Genomic DNA, 14,541 nt, shown 5'->3' on the forward strand with positions numbered 1-14,541 from the left:
CTCTCCTCGTCTGTGCTGCTGCATCCAAAGAGTAGCATGAAAGTCAAGAGAGCTCACTCTGTAGCAAAATCTGGAGCCCAAAACATCCCCCAGAATATTAAATACAAGTCCCAAAGTCAGAATGGAAGACACCTCCGAGCTGAGATCCTGTGGGACTTCCAGATCCAGACTGACAAATTGGTGATGGCTAACCAAGAAGAAGGCAGTGGTAAGAGATGTAGCAATCCAGAATGACAGCAACATCAGGACAAAGGAGCATGAGAAGCTGGAACAATACGAAGGGCTGAAAGAGGAGCTAGAAAGTATGTGGGGAGTAAAGGCAACAGTGGTGCCAGTGGTAATCGGAGCACTCGGGGCTGTGACCCCCAGACTGGGAGAGTGGCTCCAGCAGATTCCAGGTACAACATCTGAGGTGTCTGTACAGAAGAGTGCAGTCCTAGGAACAGCTGAGATACTGCACAGAACCCTCAAACTCCCAGGACTCTGGTAGAGAACCCAAGCTTGAGGAATACACACCTCTTGGATTGAGCCTTGATTGACATGTCTGTGGCCCCCAGCTACAGGATAGTCACAGGAAATGAATGACTGAATCACTCATTCATTTTGCAGGTTTCTGTCTCTAATGCCAAAATGGAGATTACAGGATAAATAATAGAGTATCTATGGAAATGTTGATGATATTTTCATATGAAAAATATATGTAAATTGGAGGGAGTATTTCTCTTGCCCTGTACTGCAAGTGTGACATGGGGGAAGAATAAAAAAATATGTCTTATTTGTTTTTGTGTATGAAAGAAAACTTTGTATTTTACAATCAGGAGATGGATATAATTTAATTTAAACACCAGACTTTGTCCTTAAGCATAATCTACACCATAATTATGTGGGCAGCCCTGTCTTTACACCTTTGTGTATACTTTTATTCTGGGGCTGTTTTCAATGATGTGGGCCACTGGGAGTTGTCTAAGTGGTGCAACAAAGCTATAGAGAAGAGAGGGAAATGTCAGTTAAGTGTAGTCTTGAACTGTTCTTTTGTTATTATTTTTATTCACTAACTTTAATTATGCGTTTATTTATTTATTTATCAATCTATTTGTAGAACACAGCAGCACAGTATGATGTATTCTGAAAAAATGTATGTTCAGCATCCTCTGTTGACTGATTGTCCTGTTTGTGTGCAGCAGGTCGGCATGGAAAGACGACAGGGGCATTATGTTATTTAAAATGTTTGGATTATATGTTTATAGTGTAAGGTCACATCATACAATAAATAATATGATTAAACACACATACATTTTTTAAAAAAAAACAACAATATGATTTCATAATTGTTATATTACAAATCATTTGTTTTAACACAACTTATTCAAATATCTATTTTTCTATAAACTGTGCTGGTCAGATGCAGCTCAGTGTAACAGAAAGGACACACTGAGCCAGTGGTTCTCAAACTGTGGAGCGGGCCCCTCCGGAGGTGCACAGAGCCACTGATGGTGGAGCGGGGATGACCAGGGGGAAAGTATGTAGTGAAACAATGTTGAATTAATATGATTTATGATTTAATTTTATCTTTATTTCACTCAAATTAAACATGAATAAATTTTTATTAGTTGCTTCCCCACTTAACAACTAATTAAAAAAATTGTGAGGGGAAGGGGGCACGACAGAAAAAGTTTGAAAACCACTGTTTTAAGGAAAATAAACACTTAAAGACTTGACAAATAAGAGAGATAAGCACGCACATATCAGTGATGTTTCAGTTTTAAGCAAATTAAAACTTCAAGATTGAAAAAACAAATTGTCAGCTATATTTCTGGAGTAACTTTACTCTTACATTTACTTTTTTCCTTGCTTTTTTTTTTATTTTTTATTGACAGTCGTATATTGGTGAATTTGTGAATGTTCTCTGCCTATTTGTCAACACAGTAGACTTTTGCTCTGGGTTGATAACAGCCATTTTCAGGAGATCTAACATGTTCAACATATATTACTGTTTTGATAATAATTGACACTCTGGTTATAGAGTACCGCCCCAAATACTGTTGTCAGAGTAGATTTATACAGCGGTGGAATGTAACTGAGTACATTTACTCTAGTACTGTACTTAAGTACACTTTTGAGGTACTTTACTTGAGTATTTTTATTTTACTATTCTTCTACTTCACTGCAGCTCAGAGGTAAATATTGTACTTTATACTAAATGTGTGTGAAAGCTTTAGTTTCTTTACAGATTACAATTTTAATTCTCTTCCTGTCTAGTGAAAACCATGTATCTCCAGATGTTTTCATCATGAATGTAAGTGATAAACTGAGGGATGGAATGTTCTTTTATGTGTTGAGAAAAGCTGCCTACTTCCTAAGCCAGTGGTTCCCAACTTATCCAGCCATGGGGGGCCCAATTCTTCCTCAGTCATGAGTTCAAGGTCCACACAGTTAGATGTATTCAGCATTATACTTGTGTTTGGTCATGTCATTGAGTTAGTTTGTTGTCTCTGTCAAGTAGCTGTCTGTTCTCTCACTTTTACAGCAGGAAATTGCACTGGAAATTCACCGTACTTAAAAAGAAGTGTGGTATTTTCAAACATGACACGTTCGCAAGTCACTTGCAGGTCCATTCAGAATGGACCCACCACCTTCCAGTTAGGAACCACTGTCCTGAGCTAAATAAACTCTTTAAAACCCTCTTGGGTCAGCTGTATCATCACAAAGCTGAAAACAGGGCTGTTTTTCTGACACCATGAGAAGTTGACTTTTTAGAGATATGTGGTTCTCACAGGACACCCATGCAACAAATATATAATGATCTTATAGAATATGATGCATTAATATAGATTAAATCACCCCACAGTAGTTAAAATGAGCACAGGCTTCAAAATCTACAGCAATATAATCCAACATAATGCAGCAGTAGGGGAGACCGGGGTTGGTTGGCACACAGCTATTTTCTGGTCTTTTGACGGTCACAGAAACAAAAATGTAACATCACAATGTTTGCTCATCTATTGTGTTGAACCTTCTGGAAGTCAGTTACTTCTAGATGAGACAAAGGAGTCAGCTACATTTTAATATAAGATTTGAAAGTCTAATGAGTGATGGCAGTGGGTGAGATGTTAGCAGAGGTTGGTTGGCACATTGTCCATCCAATTTTCCAATTAGCTGTAACTGTATTTTTTTGACATTAAAACTATATTGAAAGATCAAAAACAATGTTTGTATTGATAGTTAATTATTATTACTTTGGATGGTCCATGGGAAGAGTAATTAGACATCCCTACTGATGAACTTCCTAGGAATGTTGTTTGCTTTTACAGAATGGACAGATATTCTGTTAAATGTTCATGTTTTCTAGCTGTTTGCTTCTTTTTCATAACTATAGCAATTTAACATTGTGCCAAGCAGCCTGTGATGGGACTGGTTTGGCACAAATGCACAAGACTTTAATCATGCATCGCTAGGTTTTAGAAAACATTTGTGTCAACTGAAACACACTTATAGTTATAGGTGAGACCTTAAGCTGTCATTTGCTGCTGGTTATAATATTCTCACATAAATTATGCCAGAAAAGTATGGCAGAGTGAAAAGCATGTCAACCAACCCTGGTCTCCCCTATTAATTCAAAAACATGACATATATTAGTATAATACTGACAGGGAACAATTAACTCCACAGTGAGTACTTTTGCCTTTTATACTTTAAGTAGGTAAATTTAGTTGATAATACTTAAGTAAGGTTTGAATGCAGGACTTTGACTTGTAGTGGAGTATTTCCACAACATCTGCAAAGATCCCATCCTGTCTGAAGCAGCTACATTATGACTTTATGCAGCTCTGTAGGCTATTTGTGGTTTGCTTTTCTTGTAACAAGCAAAATCTCTCAGATGACAGGTTGAGATTCAGATGATGCTAAGTAAATAAATCCTGATAAGAACAAACCAATGCTTGCTCCACAATCGTGGATCATGGTTCAACCAAAGATGTGAAACATCTTGAGCTGTCGCTTTATCTGCCTCCAGTCTCTTCTTCATGACCTCTTCATTTAGGGACATTTTGTGTTGCACGGATCCCCCGATGAAAAGTAGCTGTAGACACTGACCAGTGGAAACATGGTGACAGCTCCCAGAAGAGAGCCCAGCTGCACCACAGCTCCACACCACACGAGGGCGCTGTGACCCTCATCCCGCAGGATCACCCCAATAATCACCTTCACATAGGACAGAGTGAGAACAAACAGGATCCAGGCCAACACCTGTGGAGGGAGAGGAAGGTGAGTTTGAATATGTCCATTGTGGTCTCCTGCATGTAGTGTTGTGTAACATCCACACAGTGATACACAAGTGAGGAAGATAACGGAGGTAAAGTGTGTAAATGAAGACTGGCAGTGTACTCACAATGATGACACTACCTGAAGCTTCATTAACCAGCAGTGGGCAGGGACTCAGCACTGCCATGCTCATTATAAAAGCTCCAACTGCACTTCCTATCACTGTGAGTGCTCCCATCAGCAGCAGAGATCTGTGAACAAAAAGACACTTTTAAAATATCAGCCAAATCAGGGTTTGTTCTGGGAACCAGGATTTATTAACGTTTGCGTTCAGGGATAAAAACAAAGAATACATCACAAACAAATCGCAGGGTTAAAATATACTGTCAAATATGTCACAGTATGACGAAGTATCAGGGGTGGATTATGAGACAGTGGGCCCCTGGGCACAGACGTGCAAAAGGCCCCACCACCTCTGGATGTTGTTGTTTTGCATCTTTTTGTAGTTGTCAGCATTTGTTTTGTGGTTTTGTGTCTTAGGGGTATATTTGCATCTTTTTTTGTCATTTTCTTTCTCTTTGTAGTTCCTTTGTGTGCCTTTGTTGTCGTTTTGTGTTTCTTTAATGTCATGTTGTGTCTCTTTAAAGAATATTTGTGTCTTTTTGGTTATTTTGTGCCCCTTTGTAGTTATTTTGTTTGTCTTTGTAGCATGTCTTTGTTGTCATCTGTGTCTCTTTGAAGGTCAGTTTATGTCTCTTAGGAGTATATCTATGTCTTTTCTTTGGTTGTTGTCTTTCTCTTTGAAGTTCCTTTGCGTCTCTCTGTAGTCATTTTGTGTCTCTTTGAAGTCATGTTCTGTCTCTTTGTAGAATATTTGTGTCTTGGTTATTTTGTGTCTCTATGTTTGTTTTTATTTGTAGTCTCTCTGCATGTCTTTGTGGTTTTATGTCTCTTTAAAGGTCCTTTTTTTGTCTTTTCAGGTATTTGTGTCTTTTTTGGCCGTTTTCTTTCTAATTGTAGTGTCTTTGTTCCTCCGTGTTGTCGTTTTGTGTCTCTTTTCCTGTTCAATACATTTTAATATGAGTGACATTTTACCAGGGGCCCCCTGACACTCTTGGTTATGACTCTAAAGTGCTGATCATGTTTGCATTGTCTGACAAATGTCCAGTTTCTGTAAAGATGTCTAAATGGAGCTAGTGGCCATGATCATTTTGAGTTATTTCTTAAGCAACATTGGCAAACATTTGCAACCTCCAGCTTTTCAATTACAAGGATTTCCTGTGTTTTCTCACCATAAAAATGTAAACTGAATGTCTTTTAGATTTGCACAAACGTGTGATTTGAATAAGTCACCTCAGGCTCTCGGAAACAGGACAAAAGAGTCAATAAGGCAGGTTACTTGATATAAAAAAAAAAATAATAGGCGTTCTGACAATTTTCACTTAATCGTGATGAACACATTATCATTTTCACATTATCAACAATTAAATTATTTTAGGTTTATGTAGATAAAGACTGATATCATTTATTCTACATGATATATTCACTTACAGGTATTTTTTTTCTTTTTTCTTCTAGCTACGATAGATACAATACAGACCAACTTTTTCAAATGTTAGTATCTTAAAGTATTTTTAATAGGATCAATAATTATGGAGCTTTATCCCTATCTTTATTCAAGAGAGTGGTCTATCAGTTTGAGAGCATTATTTATTGATTTCATGTTCAAAAACCCTGCCCTCGCACTCAAATAGCCTCTGCCTGCGCTTGGATCTACTCTGTTTCTGCTCAAAATGTGTGCTCGCACTCAGATACAATGTTGTTTGCACAGATTTCCTGCTCGAGCTTTGGCTTTTCTCCTCGCCCTCAAACTGTTTCTGTGCACTCGCGGAATTTCTGCTCTCAGATTTCTGACCTGCGCTTGGATTTTTTTGTGTAACAACCCCTTTCAAAATCGGGAGTTATTTTTCAATTTGTCAGCAGCTCACTATACATTATCCCTTATATGTATATATGTATATATATATATATATATATATATATATATATATACATACATACACACAGTACAATGTCACTCCCTCACCTGAGATATTGCTTAACTATATATATATATATATATATATATATACACACTGTATATGTATATATATTTAAGCAATATCTCACGAGAGGGAGTGACGTTGTACTGTATATCATCATGGCTGTGATTCGGTCGAAGACAATTACAATTACAGCATCAGTGTAGCGAGTGTGACAGCTGGTTAATTAACAGTGATGTTATACTCTATATCGGAACTCACGGAATGCCTCTCGTCCAATCAAATTACTCGGTCAGAACTAACTGTTGTATAATACATATGTATGTATATATATATATATATGTATATATATATATATATATATATATATATATATACAGTGGTGGAAAAAAAGTTTTCAGACACCCTTAAAATTTTACACAATCTCAAATATTATCATGAAATATTTGTGGAAAAATCTTTTTTGTGTTTCAAAAGGTGTGGCTGCATTAGACAGATACAAACAAATACAAATTATATTTTTTTGTTTGTTGTTTACAAGAAAAACTAACAAAACTAAATTCTTGACAGTTTCAATATGTCAGTTCTCAACATTGTCGGTATCAAAGTCAACAAATAACAGAGAATGTGTTCAAAACTGAACAAAAAATGAATAAACCATCACATCATCAAATTAATATTTAGTAGCCCTGCCATTGGCACGTAGTAGAGCTCTAATCCTGGCTGGCATGTTCCCCACGAGCCTTTCACACTGTTGAGGGGTAATCTTGTCCCGTTCTTCTTGAATTACTGCTTTTAATTCTTCTAAATTCTTTGGTTTATGCTTTGAAACAGACCTTTTGATAATCCACCACAGATTTTCAATGGGGCTCATGTCCACGGATTGAGCTGGCCACTCTAAGACCTGGATACTGTGCTCCTGCAGCCAAGTTCTACTGGCCTTGGATGTGTGGCAAGGGGCATTATCTTGTTGAAACATCCAGTTTTTACCTCGACGGAACAGTGCACGCGCAGAAGGGAGCATGTGGGTTTTGAGAATGGTACAATACTTGGTAGAGTTCAATGTGCCATCACAGACAGTGAGATGACCAACACCAGCAGCACTCATGCATCCCCAAACCATGATACTGCCTCCACCATGCTTGACAGTAGGTACTGTACATGCTGGAGATAATGCTTCGCCTGGCCTTCTGCGTACCCTCACATTAGTAGGAGGAAGATAAAGCTGGAAACTGGACTCATCTGACCACAAAATCTTCTTCCAATTCCTGGCTGTCCAGTTCTTGTGTGCCTGGGCCCAACGACACCGGGCTAACCTCTGTCTCTCATTGATCAGGGGCTTCTTGATAGCCTTGTAGGACCTTAAGCCATGATCTAAAAGTCGGCCACGTACAGTGCGGGTGGAACACTGGACACCAGTTTGGTTTGACCACTGCTGCTGAAGCTCCTGTGATGTCATTCGGTGGTTTTGCCTGCACATGCGGATCAGGATGTGGTTATTTCTTGCTGAAGAAACCCTTGGACGCCCAGATCTTGGTTTGTCCTCCAAGCTGTTGGTTCGTCTGTATTTCTGCAGAGTGTATCCAACTGCTGAAGGACTGCATCTGCACTTCCTGGCTATCTGGCGGCAGCTGTACCCTTCCTGGCTGAGAATCTTTATCTTCAGGCGTGTTTCCTGCGTTAGGTTCCTTGTTTTAGCCATTTTTGTGTCTGAAGAACTTCAAATGTGCTGGCTTTATGTAGACACGAAGCTTGGCAGCAAAAATTGTGTCTTTTAATAAAAAAAAACGGCCTTCATCACTGGTACCAAAATGACCCAATACTCAAAATTTCTTATGTATTTTTATGGAACCAATCAATTTTAAGTTTTTAATGGCTTTTTTAGGATTTATTTAGTATTTTGGCTGTGACTGTACTAAAAGAAATTGCACTTGAAGACCTAAGAGTGATTCTTAATGCAGTATTTCACAAATGCATGGGGTGTCCGAAAACTTTTTTCCACCACTGTATATATATATATATATATATATATATATATATATATATATATATATATGTGTGTGTGTGTGTGTGTGTGTGTGTGTGTGTGTGTGTGTGTGTATATGGCGCACGTGTGTAAATTAACAGTCCTTTTATTCCAAAAGTGGTAAAGAAAGCAAGGGAAGAATATTTAATAAAGCCCTGGAGGGTGGGAGTGGATGAACCCGGTTAAAGAGTAGCCTACCTGCCTGGATGGGACGCTCTAATACTAAAGCGAGCGTGCCCACAAGGAGGCAGGGATCATTTCATTGGTCAGCAGTAAATCTGGCATTCTGTTGGTTGGGGGATTTTGACAGGGTTGTTACAAAAAAAAAATCCAAGCGCAGGGCAGAAATCTGAGAGCAGAAATTCCGCGAGTGCACAGAAACAGTTTGAGCACGAGGAGAAAAGCCGAAGCTCGAGCAGGAAATCTGTGCAAGCAACATTGTATCTGAGTGCGAGCAACATGGTATCTGAGTGCGAGCAACATGGTATCTGAGTGCGAGCAACATGGTATCTGAGTGCGAGCACACAGTTTGAGCAGAAACAGAGTAGATCCAAGGGCAAGCAGAGTTTATTTGAGTGCGAGGGCAGGGTTTTTGAATGTGAAATCAATAAATAATGCTCTCAAACTGATAGACCACTCTCTTGAATAAAGATAGTGATCAAGCTCCATAAATTATATGCATTTTGCAGTGGAACCTAGAAGAAAAAATTCTTAACATAAGAATACTGAAACTTATTCACGTTTTACAGTTTACTAAGATTTTTAAACAGAAGTTCCTTTTTTCGCCCTCTTGTGTTGTAAGTACTTTTTTTCCCTCATGCAGACCAAGGGTCTAGGATAAAGGCTTTTGCAGGCTGTCCAAATTATTATTACTGTTGTTGTTATTATTATTATTATTATTATTATTATTATTATTAGCTTTAAAGGTCCAGTCTTTATGCTGTGTTTATATGGAATCAAATACCAAACAATAATAAACAACATACAACATAACAAACAACAGTCTGACAAAATGGCAGGACGGTAAAATGAAAGATGCATGATGATATGTTGCGATGGTGATGGCTTATTTTTAACACACAATGGGATAAACTACAAAAAATAAAATGATTTGTCCGGATTGCCTGTGTTCTCTCCTTGTGTGACGGAGCTATGTCACATCTGGTTGTAAATTCCATCGCAGTGGATGTCAGAAAATTAAAATATTTTAATTTTGGATGATAAGGTCATCCACTATTACTGTTGCTGGTATTCTCTCTAATTATACCCTCCTGCTCTCGTCCACTAAAATGATATCAGGTTTGCCGTTTACCATCTGCTGTATCCATGTGAATGCAGTGGCATCTAGCATTGAGGTTGAAAATTGCAACCAACTGAATACCCCTCCACTCACCAATCCCTTTCCAAGCATGTAGAGAACCTACGTTGGCCTTGAAGTAACAAGAAAGGCCCTGTCTAGAGCCAGTGTTTGGTTTGTTTATTCTGGGCTACTGTAAAAACATGGTAGTGTAACCTGGTTGGCTCTGTGGAAGAGGTCCCACTCCTAATGGAGCTTTGAATAGTTAATTTCAAGGAAACAAAAAAACGATTCTTATTTTCAGGTGATTACACACTAAAGAAAAAATACTTCTGAATATTATATTCCATTTCTGCCAATAGATCTCCCCAAATCCTTCACACTGGACCTCTAATGTATTTTTATGATTTTAAGAAATGTAGATAAAGTTGACTGATGAAATTAAAAAAAGTGAATCAAAGCACACACACTGACCTTATAGGGAAGAACATGGCAATGAAGCAGGCAAGAGGGTTTGCCACAGCAGCCATGGTGGCTGATAAGTGATAAGCGTTGTTCCCGTACGGCAGACATGAGTAGGACTGCACCGAGGGAAGCACCACGTTGGTCAGAGCGTTCGCCCAGGCCAGGATCGCAAAGATGTAAAACACCTGCGTCCAGCTGTAAGAGCCGGTGCCAAAGCTGCTTCTGCGCTTCTGAGTGGCAGGTCTGTATGGATCCATCATGGACTTCTGCTCCGCCCACTTCCTGTTACTCTGAGACTTCTCCTTCACCCCGTTGGTGTATCGACCGTTGGGTAGCTCCCTGGCCACAGACGGGTGGTAGTTCAGCAGCAGGAATGCCGCCAGGCACACCAGCATCATGGCGCTGAGGAAGAAGAAAAACACCTCAGCGGAGAAGTTGGCTGGCTGATACTGAGCCCGGAGGTCAAAGGCCACAGAACTGTTGGAGGAGTTAAGTGTGTGGCTCAGAGACTGGGTGCTGTTTATGCAGTGGACCACCCCAACACCCTGAATCAAAGCCACTAGAGCAGGCAGCAGGCCGCTCACACCCTCCCCAATGTAGTACGTGGTCAGATACTGAGTCTTGAGACGCATCATGAAGGGGAGGAAGGTGACAGAGGAAGTGCAGTCAACAGCAGCGAGGAAGAAAGTTAAGACAAGGAGGGCTACGCTGCGAGGAACACCAGCCACTACGACAGTCTCCTTCCAGAAGAAACCCAGCAGGAAGCTCGCCGCAGTGCCAAGGCCGATGATCACATATATGACAGCTGTTTCATTCAGGGCACCAGGCCGGAAGCGATGCATCAGGGTGACGAACAGTGGCCCTACATTGGCCATCTGGATGAGGACGGAGAGGTACGAGGGCAGGTACCAACCCTCTGGGATCTCAGGGACAATGAGGGGCAGCTCCACCCACAGGCCGTTGATGGAGACCCAGGAGCCCATCCCGAACAGACACGCCAACAGGTGGGTGAGAAGGGACATGGTGGGGGTGTCTTTGTAGAAGTAGACAAAGAAGGTCTGTTGATTTAAAGATGTGGAACAGGTTCTAGTTAGTTTAATCCCAAACATATTTATCACATGAACTCTGACCTTTAAGTCATTTTAATTCAAATCTCAAACTGTTATCACAAAGTCACAAGTACAGGGTGAGCACTTGGTGTCACCCATTCCTGATGATTGGGAAAAATCATGTCCTTCCAAAATAACTCTTAAAATTAGAACTTATCAACACATTAATTTGGTTTCTGGATTAAACCATATTTTTACAGGATATATATGTATGAAATAAATATGATTTATAAAGATATTTTCAATTGCATATATTTTTAGAACTTTAAACTTGTCCTGTGCCAGAAAATAGCCTTATCCCAGACAAGAATTCACAACTTCAAACAATTAAATGTGTTAAAAGCCTTAAAAATCGGAAACTAACAATTTGTACTCATAATGTCGGTGTAAAAATGTACTGCTATAATCATCTTTGTTTTAAAATATATTTTTAATATAAAATGTTTAAAGATATGTCCCAGATTTTTGTCAACTCTTTTTTACAAAGACATTTATTTGGGCTTAAAAGTGGTTAGCTATAGGATTTAGGACTCCTGTCTCACTTCTGGTTTCCAAGGCGTGAATGCTGCTCAAGTAGTGGTAAGCTTTTATTTTTTGATAAATTCATTAAATAATATTGTTATGTGGTGTGTCTCAATCGTAACAGGTCAATACTGTAGCCTGTCTAAATCAAAACTAAAGAGTTGTGGTTTGAAAATGAGTATTTTGAAACTGTGAAATTAACAAATATATATATTTTTTTGTCAATCTATGAAGCGTCAACTCCGTCACATCTTACCTCTGACTTCCATTATGTATATATTAATATATATCTTTTCAAGACAAAATGAAATTACTGGGAAGGTTTATATTTTCTCAGCCTAATTCTCAAGAATGAATAATAATAATAATAATGAATAATATACAAATGATCATTTTGTGGGTAAAATATTCCCTTAAGTATAACTAGCAATACTACAGTGTAGAAACACTCTATTACAAGTGAAGTTTTGCATTCAAAATTCTACTTAAGTAAAAGTTTAAAAGTATCAGCATCAAAGTAAAAGTACCAAAGGTTAAAGGACTCACTATGAAGCCCATTTCAGAATAATGGATATTTTTATATTGGATTGTCATTATTAGTGCATTAGTGTTCATCACCTTAATGTTGCAACTTGTAAAAGTGGGGCAAGTTTTTATTACACTGCTGGGTAGTTTGTGAATATCACCCATACAAATTAATGAAGTTTTATTTTACCAATGATAATATACAATAATATTTGTTGATTCATTTGCAAAGTAACTTGTAACTAAGGTTGTCAAATAAATGGAGTGGAGTAAAAATAACAATATTTGCCACTGAGATGTTGTGGAGATGTATAAAGTAGCGTAATATAGAAATAATAAAGTTATTTCTTTTTTTAAAGGTACTTTTTTTTTTTTACACCCATTTTTTGCCAGTATCTTAAAATCTCTGCAAATCAAACCAAACCAGTCTGGATGGAAAGAAGCATTCCTGATTTATGCCGATGTCATAGGGACAAAATGTTGTTACAGAAAGTTAATGATTAGCTTAAGAGTTAAAACTTGGTTTTGGGTTTAGGTTAGGGTTAATATTTGGTTAAAGTCAGGATAAGAGTCTGGGTATGGTTTAGTTAAAGTAATGCAATGTCCTCCTACGTCAAAAAACAAATGTATGTCTGTGTGTTTGGCAGTTTCCTTTACTATTAATGGGAGAAAGCCAAATTTGAGGTTTGTCTGCATCATTGCAGCAAATAATTTTAAGTGAGTAAAATAAATCATCAAAAGGTTTACTACACAGAATGTCAATGGTAAACTCAACATCACAGATTAATGTGCTACAATGACGAAGCATCTTTCTGCCAACACTTATTAAAGGTGCAGTACGTGACTTATTCCTGCATTTGGTTAGTGTTTACTGTTTCCTTGTCTTTTCCTGATCTGCCTGCTGTGAAATGAAGCCCATTTTATTTTGTGCAGATTCTCAGTCAGTCACGTAAGCTGCAACATGCTGAAAATGTTGCACACACAGTGCCAGATTTCACCCAAGTTATTTTTTATTTTAGTCAAGGTTCTGGTTAAACCAGCTTAAAACAGCAAGCAGACAGCAAAGGAAACATGACCACCTACTGCACTGGTTCCTATTACATAATCTAGGAAAACACCCAACATTGCATTGTTTATTAGGAGAAGAATCTGCATGTGGTCTTTGATCAGAGAAAGAATTCAAAGTGTTAGAAGAGAGAGTTCTCTAAGCAGTGTGTTAGCAAAAAAAGAATTATCTGTTAGGTCTGCATGCACACTCCTGATTTACAGTTTGTTATATTTAGCTTTTAAACATTATAATATTAGAGAATCATCAAACTGTTTAAGGCATGCACATATTTTAATAACAGCTCTGTACATAAAACATGAAAAATTAAGCTAAGATTGAACCATTTAACTATTCAAATCAAATTGATCTGTGGACCCCTGCTGATACTCACATGCTGTTTAGTGGTGTAGAGTTTGGAGTTTTCTGCAGAGAGAAAGAAGCCAAAGTCCTTTGCAGTAAACTCTGTGTGCACCAAGGGATTAAACCCTCCTTAGGGGGAGTGAGTGTGAGAGCATGTAGCCAACCATAACACATGTTTGGTTAACTGATCATTGTCTCAACATGAAGTACCTTCACTGTCTGGACTTTTAGGAGCATCACAAAAACATCACATGTTGTCATTTGCAGACGCATCATGCAGTTTCTTTTCCTAGAGGCGATTTTTGAATGAGTGAGACGCATTCAAGAATCTACAGAATTTGTTAATTCTTCTTAAGGGGATCATGAGAGCAGAGGTGAAAATCAGTGTTTACATGGTTTACTTACACAACTACACATTTCACAAATTAATTTACTATTTTGGAAAACCGGAATTAATGTAACCTTATGTAATCATTTGACAACAATCCAGATGATTTAAAGCCAATAATCTGGTAATTGAAATGATCATGTGAGGCACTTTTCAAACACTTAAAGGAATAGTTCAACATTGATTCACTTAAAGGGATACTTTGCCTATTTTCCACCAGTTTATATCATGATAATGTGGGTAGTATGTTTAAAATTACCTGTGGTAAACTTTGCTATATCTTACCTACTCATCTCTGAGCTCAAATCATCTGGCAGATTTTCACTAGCTCTAGGGCTGTTGTCATTGGATGTATAAAGAGAATTGGATACAACGTTGGAGGCGGAGCCCTGTCCATTGCTTTTTTGGGTTGCTTAATGTTCAGCTGCTGTGTATAAAATTACCTGCATGATAAACGCTGCGTCCGCATCATTGGGCCCATAGAGCAGGCGCACTGGAG

The 14,541-nt window shown here is 38.4% G+C and overlaps 1 protein-coding gene across 1 annotated transcript; it reads right to left on the reverse strand.

Moving 5' to 3' along the window:
- Window positions 1–1,537: 1,537 nt before the first annotated feature.
- On the reverse strand, window positions 1,538–13,808 carry slc52a3-2a (solute carrier family 52 member 3-2a). Its single transcript, XM_033636530.2, has 4 exons — window positions 13,686–13,808; window positions 10,100–11,148; window positions 4,388–4,511; window positions 1,538–4,245 (listed from the first exon to the last, which is right to left on the reverse strand). The coding sequence occupies exons 2-4, from the start codon at window positions 11,110–11,112 to the stop codon at window positions 4,036–4,038; spliced, it is 1,347 nt and encodes a 448-aa protein (XP_033492421.1). The 5' UTR covers window positions 11,113–11,148; window positions 13,686–13,808; the 3' UTR covers window positions 1,538–4,035.
- Window positions 13,809–14,541: the final 733 nt, after the last annotated feature.

The sequence above is a fragment of the Epinephelus lanceolatus genome, chromosome 16, assembly GCF_041903045.1.
Source record: "Epinephelus lanceolatus isolate andai-2023 chromosome 16, ASM4190304v1, whole genome shotgun sequence".
Taxonomy (NCBI): domain Eukaryota; kingdom Metazoa; phylum Chordata; class Actinopteri; order Perciformes; family Serranidae; genus Epinephelus; species Epinephelus lanceolatus.

Excerpts from the sequence above, each read along its gene's own strand:
- slc52a3-2a (XM_033636530.2), bottom strand. The coding sequence starts at position 11,112 with ATGTCCCTTCTCACCCACCTGTTGGCGTGTCTGTTCGGGATGGGCTCC. Across the intron at positions 4,512-10,099 it reads GCCATGTTCTTCCCTATAAG|ATCTCTGCTGCTGATGGGAG; the intron begins GTCAGTGTGTGT and ends TTTTGTTCACAG. Across the intron at positions 4,246-4,387 it reads CTTCAGGTAGTGTCATCATT|GTGTTGGCCTGGATCCTGTT; the intron begins GTGAGTACACTG and ends CTCCCTCCACAG.